The following is a 13,617-nucleotide window of genomic DNA, read 5'->3' as shown; positions in this document are numbered from 1 at the left end:
CCTTCGGCGTAACACACCAGCTTCGTAGGCACGCGGCGCGGCGGCAGCTAGCTATATCACACCGAACGGCTTGTTACACTCAATCTTTGCTGCACATTTGATTGCAGGAGTTGTTTAAAGCTTTCTAGTGATGATGACTAGTACATGTATATGAACGCCTGTAATCAACGGTTGTTTAGAAGGCGCAGCCAGAACAGTTAGGCGTAACGTTACATTATGTGGTGTATCAGGGACGGGGTCATTGGTACGGTCAAAGGTTACATTGATGCTGACCTAGTAACGGTGCAGACGAAAAGTTGTGGACCGGGGAAATGGCTTCTCCTGAAAGTGCACAGAACACTTCTGTGCTAGGAAAGCCGACTTTCTGTGTTATCACCGGGGCCAGTCGGGGTCTAGGCCGTTCCTTGGCGGTGGAGTTGTCCGGCAGTCTAGGGGAGGGGTCCCGCCTGGTGCTCACCGCCAGGTCGCTATCCGGGCTGGAACAGACGCAGGCCTTGGTGAACAAGACATCGGTCAGCGTCAAAGTAGTCAGTGGTGATCTTGAGGACTCTGACAGTTATCACAACTTGTTTCAGGGGATTTTCAGTGACATTACCCCAGGTGAGTTAAGAAAGATTTTAGTGGCCAAAGGAATCAGGTAGAACACGTCATTTCTTTCTAAACTTAACCTGGTAACGTTTTCATTCACCCCTTATTTAACTTACTATTTTAAGTTACTAGTACTATTAAATACTAGTATCCTGTTTCAAAAATGTAACGTTACCTACAGTAATTGCAAAGAAGCTCTGTATATGTCATAGACACGCCGTATAATCTATGGATACAATGTATAGTGACCCTCTATATATGGTGTAACGTTAATTATTATTACTATAACAGCGAGCAGATTATTATTGGAACAAGGAGAAGTCGTAGACATCATCCCTCCATGAAATAGCTTGTTATTTTGTAATCTTTTGGTGTATTTCAATAGAGATCTTATGAGTCAAACTTTGTTTTTATCAGCAGAATGATTTGTGGTGTCACTTTGTATTTATCAAGCTGTCATGTGCAGGCGTTTAGTGTCTTGTTACCATGGTTTGTTTACTTTGATGGCCAGCAGGTCATTTGCCTTAGCCTGGGTACCATCCCCAGTAGTATATTCGCAAACTCTATAACTGTTATAGAGTTTGCGAATATACTACTGGGGATGGTACCCAGGCTACATTTGCCTGTACATGTAGGTCAATGACCAGGCAAATGACCTGCAGACCAGACAAACAAGATTTATTTTCCTGCAGACTGTCTAGGGGTAAAAATAGATAGGACTGCCTGGGTCTGACCTGCCAGCTGGAGGTATAAACAAAAACACTCTGTCCCAACTTTTGGGTCAAACAGACCATCCTATTATGAAGTAGGGGTGAAAAAGTGAAAATCCTTTTAAATTAAGCAATAAAAATATGCGACAACCTGCTAATGCACTCCAAAACACAAAGAGACTCAACAACTACCCACATACCAAAAATCATACCAAACCATCCCCCAGATTTTCCAAACATTCAACACAAAAAGTCCAACATTAAACATTTTGTAAATATCAAACGCAAACAGCTAGGGGACCCAAATTTAAACCACTAAACCATGGTAATAACAACTACATGCTACCTTAATATCGCACAAACAGTCCATAACGCGAAAACAACAGAATAAAAAAATTAAACTGCAGTACCAAGGTCAATCACCAGGGGCTCAAAGTCAACCTACACAATCTCCAAGGCCCATCCATCAATCTGCCAAATATCGTACAGTTCCTTCTCACCGATCTTCAGATATCAGACCAAACATGAAACGGAGTAAAAACAGTACCCCCATTTTCATGGAGGGTAATGAGCAGAGCACTTTGGACTAATCTCTCTGGCTGTTCACAGCTTAGAGGTACGTATCCAATATTTTGTCAAAAACATCTCTGTTACATAGCGGATCATCATGACCCCCAGTGGGGGTCTTCACGCTTCGTTAAAAATGGAAAAATCTCAGGATTTATTCCAAAGATCTCAATATTTTAGACGAAATCTTGAGATCTTATGAGACACTCTCAAGATCTTTCAGAAAATCTTAAGATGAAAATGAAAGGTCTCAAGATCTTCCAAGATATTTTTAAACCATCTTGAGATTTTTCCATAGCATCTCGAGATACTTTGAAAAATATCAAGATTTTTTAAAGATCTCATGATTTATAAAGTAATCTTGAAATTTTTAAAGCATCTCGAGATGCTATGAAAAAATCTCAAGATGCTTTGAAAACAACTTGGAAAGATCTTGAGACCTTTCATTTTCATCTTAAGATTTTCTGAAAGATCTTGAGAGTGTCATGAAAAATCTCAAGATTGTCTCATAAGATCTCAAGATTTCGTCTAAAATATTGAGATCTTTGGAATAAATCCTGAGATTTTTTCCATTTTTAACGAAGCGTGAAGACCCCCGCTGGGGTTCATTATGATCCGCAGATGAAAACAGATGTTTTTGACAAAATATTGGATATGTACCTCTAAGCTGTGAACAGCCAGATACATTAGTCCAAAGTGCTCTGCTCATTCCAATAATAATCTGCTCGCTGTTCTATATATTTATAGACACGTTGTATATAGTGTAGACACAACATTATATCATGCATACGTCATTCTTCCAGGTGTGTTCCAACATGCCTTGCTTATCCACAATGCCTCCTCACTGGGAGATGTTACCAAAAGGGTGGTAGAGCACAGAGATGCTGTTGTGCTACAGAAGTATTACACAACGAACGTTACCTCCACCATCACCCTCACAGCCAGGTTCCTTCAGGTCAGACTTCTTCATTCCTTCCTGCAGTTGTTTCTGGGCAGACCTCATACAGCTGTGTCTTTATTTTGAGGCTAGAATTGCTGCAACATTAGTACCAAAAATTGGACAAACGTCAAAGTGAGCGAAATCTTAGGTTGATATTGAAAATCATTTCGAATCGTGTGTTAATGTATACCATGTATCTAAGTTTTAGTAATAATACATTTTCCACTTCCTTTGGATCAAAAATTGACTTTAATCATCCCAATGAAACCCATACTTAAGATTCAAAAACAGTACCCTCAGAAAAAGTTGGTGATGTTTAGAAATGGGGGAGTAGGGGTGATCTTGAAAATCATGTCTGCTGTGTGTGTGTTTGAATGTTCATCAATCTTCAGCCCTAGCAATTTAATTCTCCTCTAACTTTGGCTCAAAAACCAATGCAGATCATTGATATCATGCGTATGTATATCTAGACTGCAGAAACTGTTGCAGGTTGATTAACAAAAAAATCTGTTGTACTGTAGATATTTCCGAGCTGTGACGTGACCAGGACGGTGGTAAACATCACCTCCAGTGCAGGGTTCACACCAATCAAGACCAACTCTCTATACTGTAGTGGTAAGGCAGCAAGGGACATGGTCTTCAAGGTAAGGGAAATTTGTGCAGTGTCCCCTCTGATTGGCATGATTTCAATCCAATTCTATCCATGAATTTGTGAATAAGCATTTACTACATATACTTGAGTATCAGAACATGTACCCCAAAACACACATGAAGAAAATTGCTAAAAAAAAAATAACCAAAAGGTCCCGGGTTCGAGTCCTGACATGCCACCAACGTTGTACCTTTGGAAAATGCACTATATACAATTTTAACTCACTTACATGTAACTCAAGTGAAAAGGAGTTCTGTATTTGTTTCTATGTGTGGGACACAACACCAGCTACAGCTGCCTGTGTCGGACATGTATTGTATTGTTACAATTTCAATAAATCAAATCAAATCAAATAGCTACATAATGGATGTATATTCAAGTTATACTCAGGGATTTTAAGCAAGCAGTAATCGCTGGATATTAAAGCAGGATAAATGTAAAGTACAAATACCTCTGTGATTACATCTTTGTTGAAGTGACTGATACAGGATAACTTCTGTGTTACCCTGAGAACAGGTGCTAGCGGAGGAGTCTCCAGAAGTTCGTGTTCTGTCGTTCTCCCCGGGCGCCATGGACACAGAGATGTTCGAGTACTACAGAACACACGTGGGAGACCCTGAGGTCAGGACCCTGCTGTGTCGGCTGGCAGAGGACGGGAAACTCCTCAAGCCGGAATTCTCTGCACAAAAACTGGTCCAAATTCTGGAAGAGAACTCCTACAAGTCTGGTGCCGTACTCGACGCTTTAGGTAGATTTGAACACTGACTGAGATGCAAATGACTGTAAATACACATTACATGCACGAATAGTAAAACAAGTCAACAAAAGCAATTGACATCAACTCTTTATCACAAACCTAACTGCTAAGCATGTACATTGTACATTTGATATAATGTACATGAATTTTCACAAGTCTTTGATATATTACTACTGTACGTGAATTTTCAAGTTTGACACAAGTCTTTATCTTAAGCAGGAAACACGTCCAAAGTCAAGTAGAAAATCAACTGGTGTTTATTCTTCATCCAATCTGTAGATTTAAAAAATTCATATACAGGCACAGAATAAGGTCCGCTTTTACTAGTAATTTTTGTAACAGTTTGGTTGGCAATTCAAGACAAGAACAATACAATGTTCAACAACTGTTGACAGAATAACTTAGCAACTACCAACCCTACATTTGTAACAGCATGATCAAGCTGGTTGATAGATACATACCATTTCTCCTTAATCATCAACAGACGTAATAGGTTTTTCAAACTATTGGCCAAGAAACGTAACAGATAGATGTACCCATTTCCCCATATTTTCTGTGCCTTACTTTACGGTCAGCATTGTTGATAGATATACATGTACCCCTACTTTGATTAAAACTTGATTGATGTATCAAAATCCAACTCCTTTACAGTTGACAGGTGTACTCCTGTTTACAAGTACAGACTTGACAGATCAGATGTACTGTATACATGTACGGGGAGGGGGGGTTGAGGGTGTAGTCCCTTGTTTCTACATTGTTGACTGAATGATGCAATCCTCTGTCCAATTCCTGATTATGAAGGTTGCCAGATACATCCATGGCTGTCAGGTTTGTTGACATATGGAATATCCACAACCCAAGGTTGGTCTGTAAGTTAAGATAGGGGAATATCCATCAACTTTGTGTAGACAAAGGAATCAATGATTATTGCTGATTACAATTTGATCACTTACATGTACAGACATGTTCAATATGATGTACAGTTGTTAGGGATGACAAATTTCAGTGCGTCAGTAGTCAGTTGTCATTAGTGGTAATTGTAAAATGTTTGTTGAGAAAAGCAATTGTGGAGAAAAGTCTTTGTTGAATTAATATTTTGATACGATGTTTAATGGAGTTATGTAATAAACTCAGTTTTGGAACTTTTTAAGGTAAGTTTTGGAACTTTTAAGGTACATCACATTGTACATGTACTTTGTTGCCTGCCTGTACAGTCCCTGTAAAAAGTATATTACCTACCATTGGTGCCGTAAGGTAGTGGTGGTAGGTCATACGGGATGGGGAAGGGTACAGGGCTAGGTGTGTGCACAGCAAATGTTGTGTTCTCACCCTGCAGGAAATATTCAACTCTTTTAATGACAGTGTTGGTATGAAAAATAACTAGAATGAACCACAGCACCGTAGAGTCCTCTTCCCTTGTTTTACATAAATCAACAAATGAAATTCTAATAATTACAATCAGCCTTGCAGACAAAGTATGAATCGTGTTGAGAACAAACAATTTATGCTCCTTTATGTCTGTGCATTATTGCATAATACTATAGTTGTACAAGTATGCATTAGAAGCTAATATAGCACTGTAATAAAGTCCTTTTAAAATGTTTGACAGAAAAATGTAAAATGCCTGTACTGAAAATAAAGTCAAAATATCTAATATCTGTGCAATAAAATGGGCACACGAAATTCAAGAGGCATGGATGGATGGCAGAACACAAACTCACAAAGTCCTGAGGCAGGAAAAGGACTCCAATCTCATAGGACCTGATCATCAGCTGAGCACCGTTTTTCTCCAGGGCACCCCAGGCTGCCTTCGATAAGTTAGCACTGCAATATACAACAACAAACAGCTTTAGAATGTATGGTAAGAAACTTTTTTCTTTATTCAAACAACCATCAATAGTACAGATATAACATATATTACATAATACTTTTGAACAGCATTGAAACTTGAAACATGCCATGTTGAGATTGTATACTGCACCTGGTGACCAGGAACCAGGCCAGTCTGTCACAGTCAGGAGATGTTCTGGTGTAGGTTTTGATGTGCGGTGAAGCTCTCGTCCTACCTCGTGCACTGGCACTCCACTGGCTATATGTGAGGGTGTAACATAGAGAACATCAAGTTGTTTCATGTCAGGCCACACCAAGTAAATTTTATGGATGACGTCCGCGCGTGCATTGATTTTGGCCTGTTCCTAGAAAAAAACCCAAGAAATTCTGCTTCCTGTATTACAGTAACTATGACCAAAGAGTCACCACAGTGCCGCAAATCTTCAGATTGATGTGAAACCCGTAAAACAAAAACAGGACAGGACGACAACTGCTGTTCCACCTGATTTATTGCTGTTTTGATGACGAATAAAAGACTTCTTGCTTGTTACACTGTGTCACCTCATTCAATTTGTGTCCTAACGTTTGTTGTCTCTTAGTATATTTCTAATCTAGGCATCTTGTTTTTTAGGGCCCTTCTTGTTTTTTTTTTCCCTTTCGCATTAGATTTAGGGTCTCCAAAGGACGTCATCCATAAAATTTACTTGGTGTGGCCTAACTTTCAATCAGTTGATGGTGCTTTTCAGGGACAGGGATGGTGTCAGGTCAATACCAGGGATGATGATACTATTCAGGGACAGGTACAGTGTCGTCAGTTCAGTACCAAGGATGGTGGTGCTTTTCAGAACCAAGGACAGGGATTGTGTCAGTTCAGTACATTTGTACTAGGGACAGTGGTACTATTCAGTGGTGTCAGGGATGGTGATGTTTTTAGGGACAGGAATAGTGGTGTCAGTTCATTACCAAGGATGGTGGTGCTTTCAGCACCAAGGACAGGGATGGTGTCACACACAGTTTTTATCAGGAAGACATGAATACCATGTCAATACCAGGGATAATGAACTATTCATGGACAGTTACAGTGGTGTCAGTTCAGTACCATGGATGGTGGTGCCCTCAGCACCAAGGACAGGGATGGTGTCAGTTCAGTACATTTGTTTGTACTGGGGACAGTGGTACTTTTCAGGGACAAGGACAGTGGTGCCAGTTCAGTGTCAGGGATGGTGATGTTTTTCAGAGACAGGGACAGTGGTGTCAGTTCAGTAACATTGATGTATTGTGGTGCTTTTTTTTAGGATCAGGGACGGTGCATTTCAGCACCAGGGACAGGGATGTTGCTGTGTGTAAATGTTTACTACCTACCCTAAGAAAAGATGACAATGACTTACTGCAAGAACTTGTTCAGGTATGGCTGCTTCCTGGCAGTGTTGATGCTGTAAGGTAGTGACCCACCAGCTAGAAAAATACATTAAACATAATGTTAATGTTGATGTGCAAAACACAAATATTGTGGTGACTGAATATCGTGGGCCCAACAACTTAACTGCTGGGAAATATTTACTAATTTTGACATTTGTCACAGGATTAGTAACAAGGGATTAGCATGTTTGCAAAAATATTATACAGAGTGGACAAACTAGGAACTGGGCACAGAAAGTTTGGCAGTGAGTAAGTGCAAGTGAGGCTAAATATAAATCAATGACATGGAATGTAACAGTGCTCTTACCAGGGTATCCTTCCAGACTGCTTCTAACATTGTTCACACTTGGGTAAATCTAAGGGAAAAGAACATCATAATCACTTCTAATGATCTCTGCAAAAATTACATAGTTATACTGAATGTGTGTTTAATATATTTTGCCAGCACATAGTTGCTATTAAAGCTTATCTATAAACTGTGTGTGTTACAAACTGAGAGATAGGACATTTTCAATGCGTGTCTACTTGCTACATGCATGTACATTGTATGCAGAACATGGAACTTCCCGTGTCACAACTTTCAGCTTTTGTACACCTGCAGAATTTCTATGAATGCCTAACATCTGCCTGACTGTATTGCTTTACATAACGTCCACTGTTCACTAAACAGATGAATTTGAAGATATACACATACAAAGAGCCGCTCTTCTAGAGTATGTTACAGTCAGTCACGAATGTTATCAACTTGGTCAAAGGCTTTCAATTCATAACTCTCTTGTGCAAAGGTCTAACATTTCAGACTTTCTATATCTTTCCAATGCAGCGGATACAAAATAAACACCATAATCTGCTACATCTCACGTCCACATCATCACATAGGAATGATATCCGCCCACACACACGTCTAGTGGGAGGGAGACAGTGTGTAAATTATTCGCCCACACACCATTTTTGTCAGGAAGACATGAATACCATTTCAAACAAGAAAGTAGGAAGAATTTCTTAACTTGAGACCTAAAGCCCCGTTAAGTCCCTAGAGTGGAGTGAGTGGGTGGCACATGCAGGATGACAGATAGGATAAGAGGCTTCAACTTTAAGGTGTGCCATGACTTAAGAGCTATCTACACATAGAGAAGTAATGGAGCAGCGGGGAAAGGGTGTATTGACAGTCTAACCCAGGGGTCCTGTGAAATGAAGGTAATTGGACATACTTATGTACTGTATATAATGATTTAGTTATAATAAGCTCTATGATGTATATGAAACCCATGGCAAATGAGAGTAAAAGCTGTCAGCATTGACAAATTTATCTTCATCTATTGGCAACGGAATCAATTTTTCATAATTTTTTACATACTCATTAGTATAGTTAAATGCTACAATGCACAAATGGGTGGCCCATGGGAATGGGGGATGAATTCTTATGTGCCTGCTGCATCTTAAGCTTGTGGTAGAAAAAAACTAACTGCAGAACACAAATATATTCAAAGATTTTGAGACCTAGTCAGTACTACTGCAAGTAACCAGCACAATACCATATCAACAAGACTTTCAGGTAATATTTTGTGCTTTCCTGACCTTTAACTACATTCATAAAGCACAAGGAAGTGTTTTTGGGGTTTCCGTGAATGTATTGGAACTTTGGAGGGGATTCTATGATGTAATCTAATCATTGACAGGTATTACGACACTTCCTGCATTTACATACGGTCCACTTACTCCCACCCAACATGCAATGGGAGCAACAAGGACAAACATAGACACAAATCCACAGCTCAGCCACCCAAAACAAAACTTCTGCATGTACATACTGTTGACTAGTAGCACAACATCATGGTTGTAGTTACACTGGAATGTCCTAGTTCCTATAATACCTGCTGTGAAATGGTAATAATAGCTAACAACTTGCCAGCTGCAGCTGGGGTTGTCTGCTGCCCAGTGTAAGGCTTGGTTTTCCCCTGACTGTGGCCAGACTTGCCAGCCATTCCCCACACAGCCATTTCTGGGCATCAGCACCGAGGGACCCAATACTGGAGAACTGTCCAACCACTGGCCAACCTTTCACCAGGTCTGCTGGTGGACCTCGTGCTTGAAACACCTGTTAAAAGGTAGAAAAATCTTACAGAACCTGAAAACATCTGGTCTTAGTAAAATGGTACAAGAACAAACAACTGCCTGAATGAAAAATTAAGCTCATCTGTGTTGGTAGAATCCATAGTTATAGAGTTCAAGCTTTTTTCCAGCACATGAAAGGAACTCACCATAAATTTTCAGTCGATCTTGTCAACCTTTGTCAAATGTGTGATGCACTCGCTGACTCTCCAGAAGTCGGAAACGTGGTGACATCAGTGTGTTGGAACAAAGCTTGAACTTTATAACAGTTATTTACTATAAACAGTATAATTTCACCATTTTAAAATTCTAAAAACTTACAGAGAACTGATATATACTGACTTCCAAAAACTGTGCGCCATTATCACAAAAAAAATGTCCTGACCTTACCTGTCTCAGTTTCAGGTGACCCCACTGGTTTTTATTTCCTCCCTGATGTCGCCCTGGTACAGAGGCCACAATATGAACCCTACAGAAATCACAAGCAAAAGCCTGGAGTGTGATATGGCACTATCATTTCAGACCTCTAGAAACCAGTACAGGATAGAGAAATTTCCATATTGCAGACATTAATTTACATGTACCTGTGGTCTCTATGGCTACTGTTGGTACATTTATTTGATGTCAGCATTTAGCAAAATGGCTTCAGGCTTATTCAACTAAATTATGAATCTGAGTCAGAATAAAAAGAGCAGTAATCTTACTGCTTATTTTTTGGTCCAATGTCTTGGACTAGTTGGAGCAGAACCTCTCAAAAATCACTAAACTGTTTGTCTCCTAAGGCAACATGACACCAGGCTGACACAAAGCTAATATTCTAATCCTTCAACTCATCCATATTTCTTCATCCTTAGGGCTTCAAATGACTGGTCTCAGATAACTGATGACATTTCTGGGTTACTCCTTTCCGACAGTTTAAACAGACACTCATTTCCTATTCCGATTGCCTGCCTGCATAGAATAATTGCACACTGCAGCAAATTACACCCGGCACATTGCTGACGGTATATCTTATAAATTGGCGAAACGTTACAGTAATTGTAACATTAGTATGACTGGCAAGCTTCTAAACAATTTCCTATACCTCTGCATGATATAATGATATACTTGCAAGGAATATCAATCTACATGAGGTGACAAGAATTACTATTTCCAAGGCAATAGATAAGCAATTAACCAGCAACTTGCTGATGCCTTAAGGGATTAATTAAGCTGGAGAAAGGAGATATCATCGTCAGCAGTACTGAGACTAATTGGCTTGTTGGCCTGTCCTGCTCCAGGACAGAACACCCAAGTGTACTGTTATCTAAGGGTATGCATGGATAAAGGGAAAACAGTGGATGAAGTGGATGGATACATGTACATGTGTGCATTGGGTTCCTTGTTACATGTATGTTATGAATGATAATAGAAGAAAGTTTAAGGAGCACTCAAGTCAGGAGGAGGGTGTTATTTTGCAATAGATTATCTATCAATGAATATGCATATTCAGTCAACTTTTTACTGTTACTTGTACAATGTGTGTTTTGAAAAATAATATCAGTATTAGCGTCTGTTGCTGCCTCCAGGCAGACCCTATCCATGCATTCCCTATATACATATTTCACTTCATTTCAACATGACTATCTTTGGCGTAAATGCTTGGAGAAAAGCATGGTAAGTTGTTATCAGGGACTGTTGTATTTCAGTGTCACTGGTGACATACCGGGGTAAGCACTTTAAAGTAAGCTCATATTACCTTGCCTCTGACATGTCATGCTTCTGTATGTGCTTTCTCCACTCTTCAAGGGCAGGCTTTCTGTAGGCGGCCAGGTATGCCAGCAGGTCTGCCTTGAAGTTTGTTAAGGAGTCTCCGCTGGAAGGGGCAGAGCCCTCGGGTAGTTTGGGGAAACGAGGACTTAACCAAACCCTGTACACGCACAAGGTGTGGCAACATGTTCTGCTTAACACAGGATTCAATACAAGTCAAAAAATACAATTGAATGGCAAGACATAATGTCTGTGATGTACAAAATGCAATCAGAAGGAAAATTCTAATCATAATTGAAGGCTGCTGTTTCTTGATTTCCCTTACTCCCTCAGGTAGTCAGAGTTGGAACTGCAACCAACACTGCATAACCTGGTTAGAAATTCTGTCTTGTTAATAAGGTACATGTACATGCCTTTTTCCCATAAAAATATCAAAATCCTGGGAAGTGAATGGTATACAAGGAAACTAAATTGGTGGAAATTGGCAGAATAATTTTTTACAACATCTATTCCATTGTTTCAGGAATGTTAGCAGTTTATTTTGCAGCAGTACCATGTGTGCAATAATATCATGATTATATTATATAATTATCTCCTATACCCAAATAATAGTGATAAATTACTGAAATATGATAATAATATGATATCATATTACATATCATATTACATGTATCATGAGTAATGGAATAAAAGCAGTGATAGTGGTATAAAACCAGCAAAGACAGTTCATATTTTGTGTTGGGTATTGTGGTTCCTAACTCATTATGAATTCAAAAACCATTTTAGGGTTTAGTCTGTTTTATCCTATGGGACTAATGTAACATGTTACGCTGAAAACATCCATTCATTCATCTATTCAAGGACATGTGTGATATCAATCATACTTCTCCTGTACATCGGAAGAAAATTAAACCTTGATGAAATATTTCACAACGGTACCGTGCTTGATGATCCTTCCTGTTGTCAAAAAAAAGTCTGCCAATGTGTCTCCTCATGAATAATTTACGACGATCCTTGACTAAATTGCATAACCAGCCAACTGCCACAAAGCATCACACACGGCTTCTGTTTGAAATTGGTAATTACAAGCTGCATAAGGTACTGATAGGATGTAGTCTTCCTGCGGGGTGGACTCTCACTGCTTGGCTCAAGAAGCATGGTGAATCCTTTACCCATGCTTGAAGTGTGGCTAATTTGCTATAACATAGGATCAGCAATGCCGAGAAGAACTTGGAACTCCTACCAGTGCCGTGTAAAGCATTTATGTCCAGAACTCCAACCCTTGGGGATCAAACTGAGATGCCAGCCTTTCATTATCGACACTCACATGACCCGAGGACTGAAAGAACCTCTGAGTCCATTAAAGTGTCACCCTGACTTTGACGCCAGCTTGGGACATGTACTTGACACTTCAATAGTTTAAAAAAGTGTATGGTGCTACTCTATTTGACAAACAAAAAAAGGAAATTGCAAGTTGACATTTTACCTGCAATTTGCAAAGAATGTCTGCAAATATCAAAGCTCCAGGTAAAGCGATAATCATTTACAAAGTGTTGTAATTGTAAGTTTTAAACATGAGCTGAACTTTGTCAAATCATGTTCTTTTTAAATCTTCACCCCTATATGCATTTTGTACGGTAACCTTCCTTAATATATTGATTCACTAAATTAAATACAACAAAAACTCAATTTTTCAGCATGCAATATTGGAAATAGATCAATTGTTATTTTCATCTTTTCTTTTAAAATTTCTTTGATGTACAAATTATCATTAGGACTGCATGGTTGCAGGTGTACACACTACAAAAAATGTTTTTTCTTGTTTTTCTTAATAATAAATATTTTCTTAATTCGTGGACAAATTTTCTCACACAAAGAAATTTTAAGACTGAAGACGGATGAGTAAGGAAAAATTTCTTCAAGTGAATTCTCCCACGAAGAACTTTTTTCTCATTTTTCTTCAGTGAAGAAATTATTTCTAAAAACGGTAATTGCCTTCAAGAATTTCTAGAATTTCAAGTTTAAATTTCTTGATCTTCTTGTCTAGCAAGATTGTTTTTCTTGATTGTTCTAAAAAATACTAGAAGTTATTTCTGCCCTTTCTTGTATTTCTTCTGATAAGAAAAAGCAAGAAAATCAAGATATCAAAAAACAAGTAATGGTTAGAATAACATTCTTATACATTCTTGTTTTTCTTATCTAGAAACTTAAGAGAGGCATTTTTGAGTTTTCTTGGTAATGTTTAAGAAAATACAAGAAGCTGTTTCTTTCTTTTCTTGTATTTTCTTCAGGT

The 13,617-nt window shown here is 38.9% G+C and overlaps 2 protein-coding genes across 2 annotated transcripts in view; one reads left to right on the top strand and one right to left on the bottom strand.

The window, feature by feature from the left end:
* Nucleotides 1–246: 246 nt before the first annotated feature.
* Nucleotides 247–4,357, top strand: LOC109474973 (sepiapterin reductase-like). The gene is made up of 4 exons (XM_019775472.1): nt 247–600; nt 2,669–2,820; nt 3,327–3,449; nt 3,974–4,357. The coding sequence occupies exons 1-4, from the start codon at nt 312–314 to the stop codon at nt 4,220–4,222; spliced, it is 813 nt and encodes a 270-aa protein (XP_019631031.1). The 5' UTR covers nt 247–311; the 3' UTR covers nt 4,223–4,357.
* A 98-nt stretch (nt 4,358–4,455) lies between these two features.
* The window catches only part of LOC109474972 (tyrosyl-DNA phosphodiesterase 1-like), a 47,555-nt gene continuing 38,393 nt past the window's right edge, over nt 4,456–13,617 (bottom strand). Inside the window, 9 exon segments of the mRNA XM_019775471.1 lie at nt 4,456–5,081; nt 5,454–5,544; nt 5,936–6,038; nt 6,196–6,303; nt 7,433–7,499; nt 7,771–7,819; nt 9,373–9,561; nt 9,966–10,044; nt 11,314–11,484. Coding sequence (XP_019631030.1) covers nt 5,008–5,081; nt 5,454–5,544; nt 5,936–6,038; nt 6,196–6,303; nt 7,433–7,499; nt 7,771–7,819; nt 9,373–9,561; nt 9,966–10,044; nt 11,314–11,484 — 931 coding nt within the window. The 3' untranslated portion in view covers nt 4,456–5,007.

This window comes from Branchiostoma belcheri, unplaced genomic scaffold (genome assembly GCF_001625305.1).
Source record: "Branchiostoma belcheri isolate BF01 breed outbred unplaced genomic scaffold, Haploidv18h27 scaffold32, whole genome shotgun sequence".
Classification (NCBI taxonomy): domain Eukaryota; kingdom Metazoa; phylum Chordata; class Leptocardii; order Amphioxiformes; family Branchiostomatidae; genus Branchiostoma; species Branchiostoma belcheri.
Note: the sequence above shows the minus strand (reverse complement) of the source record. Positions and strands in the feature narration are given on the sequence as shown.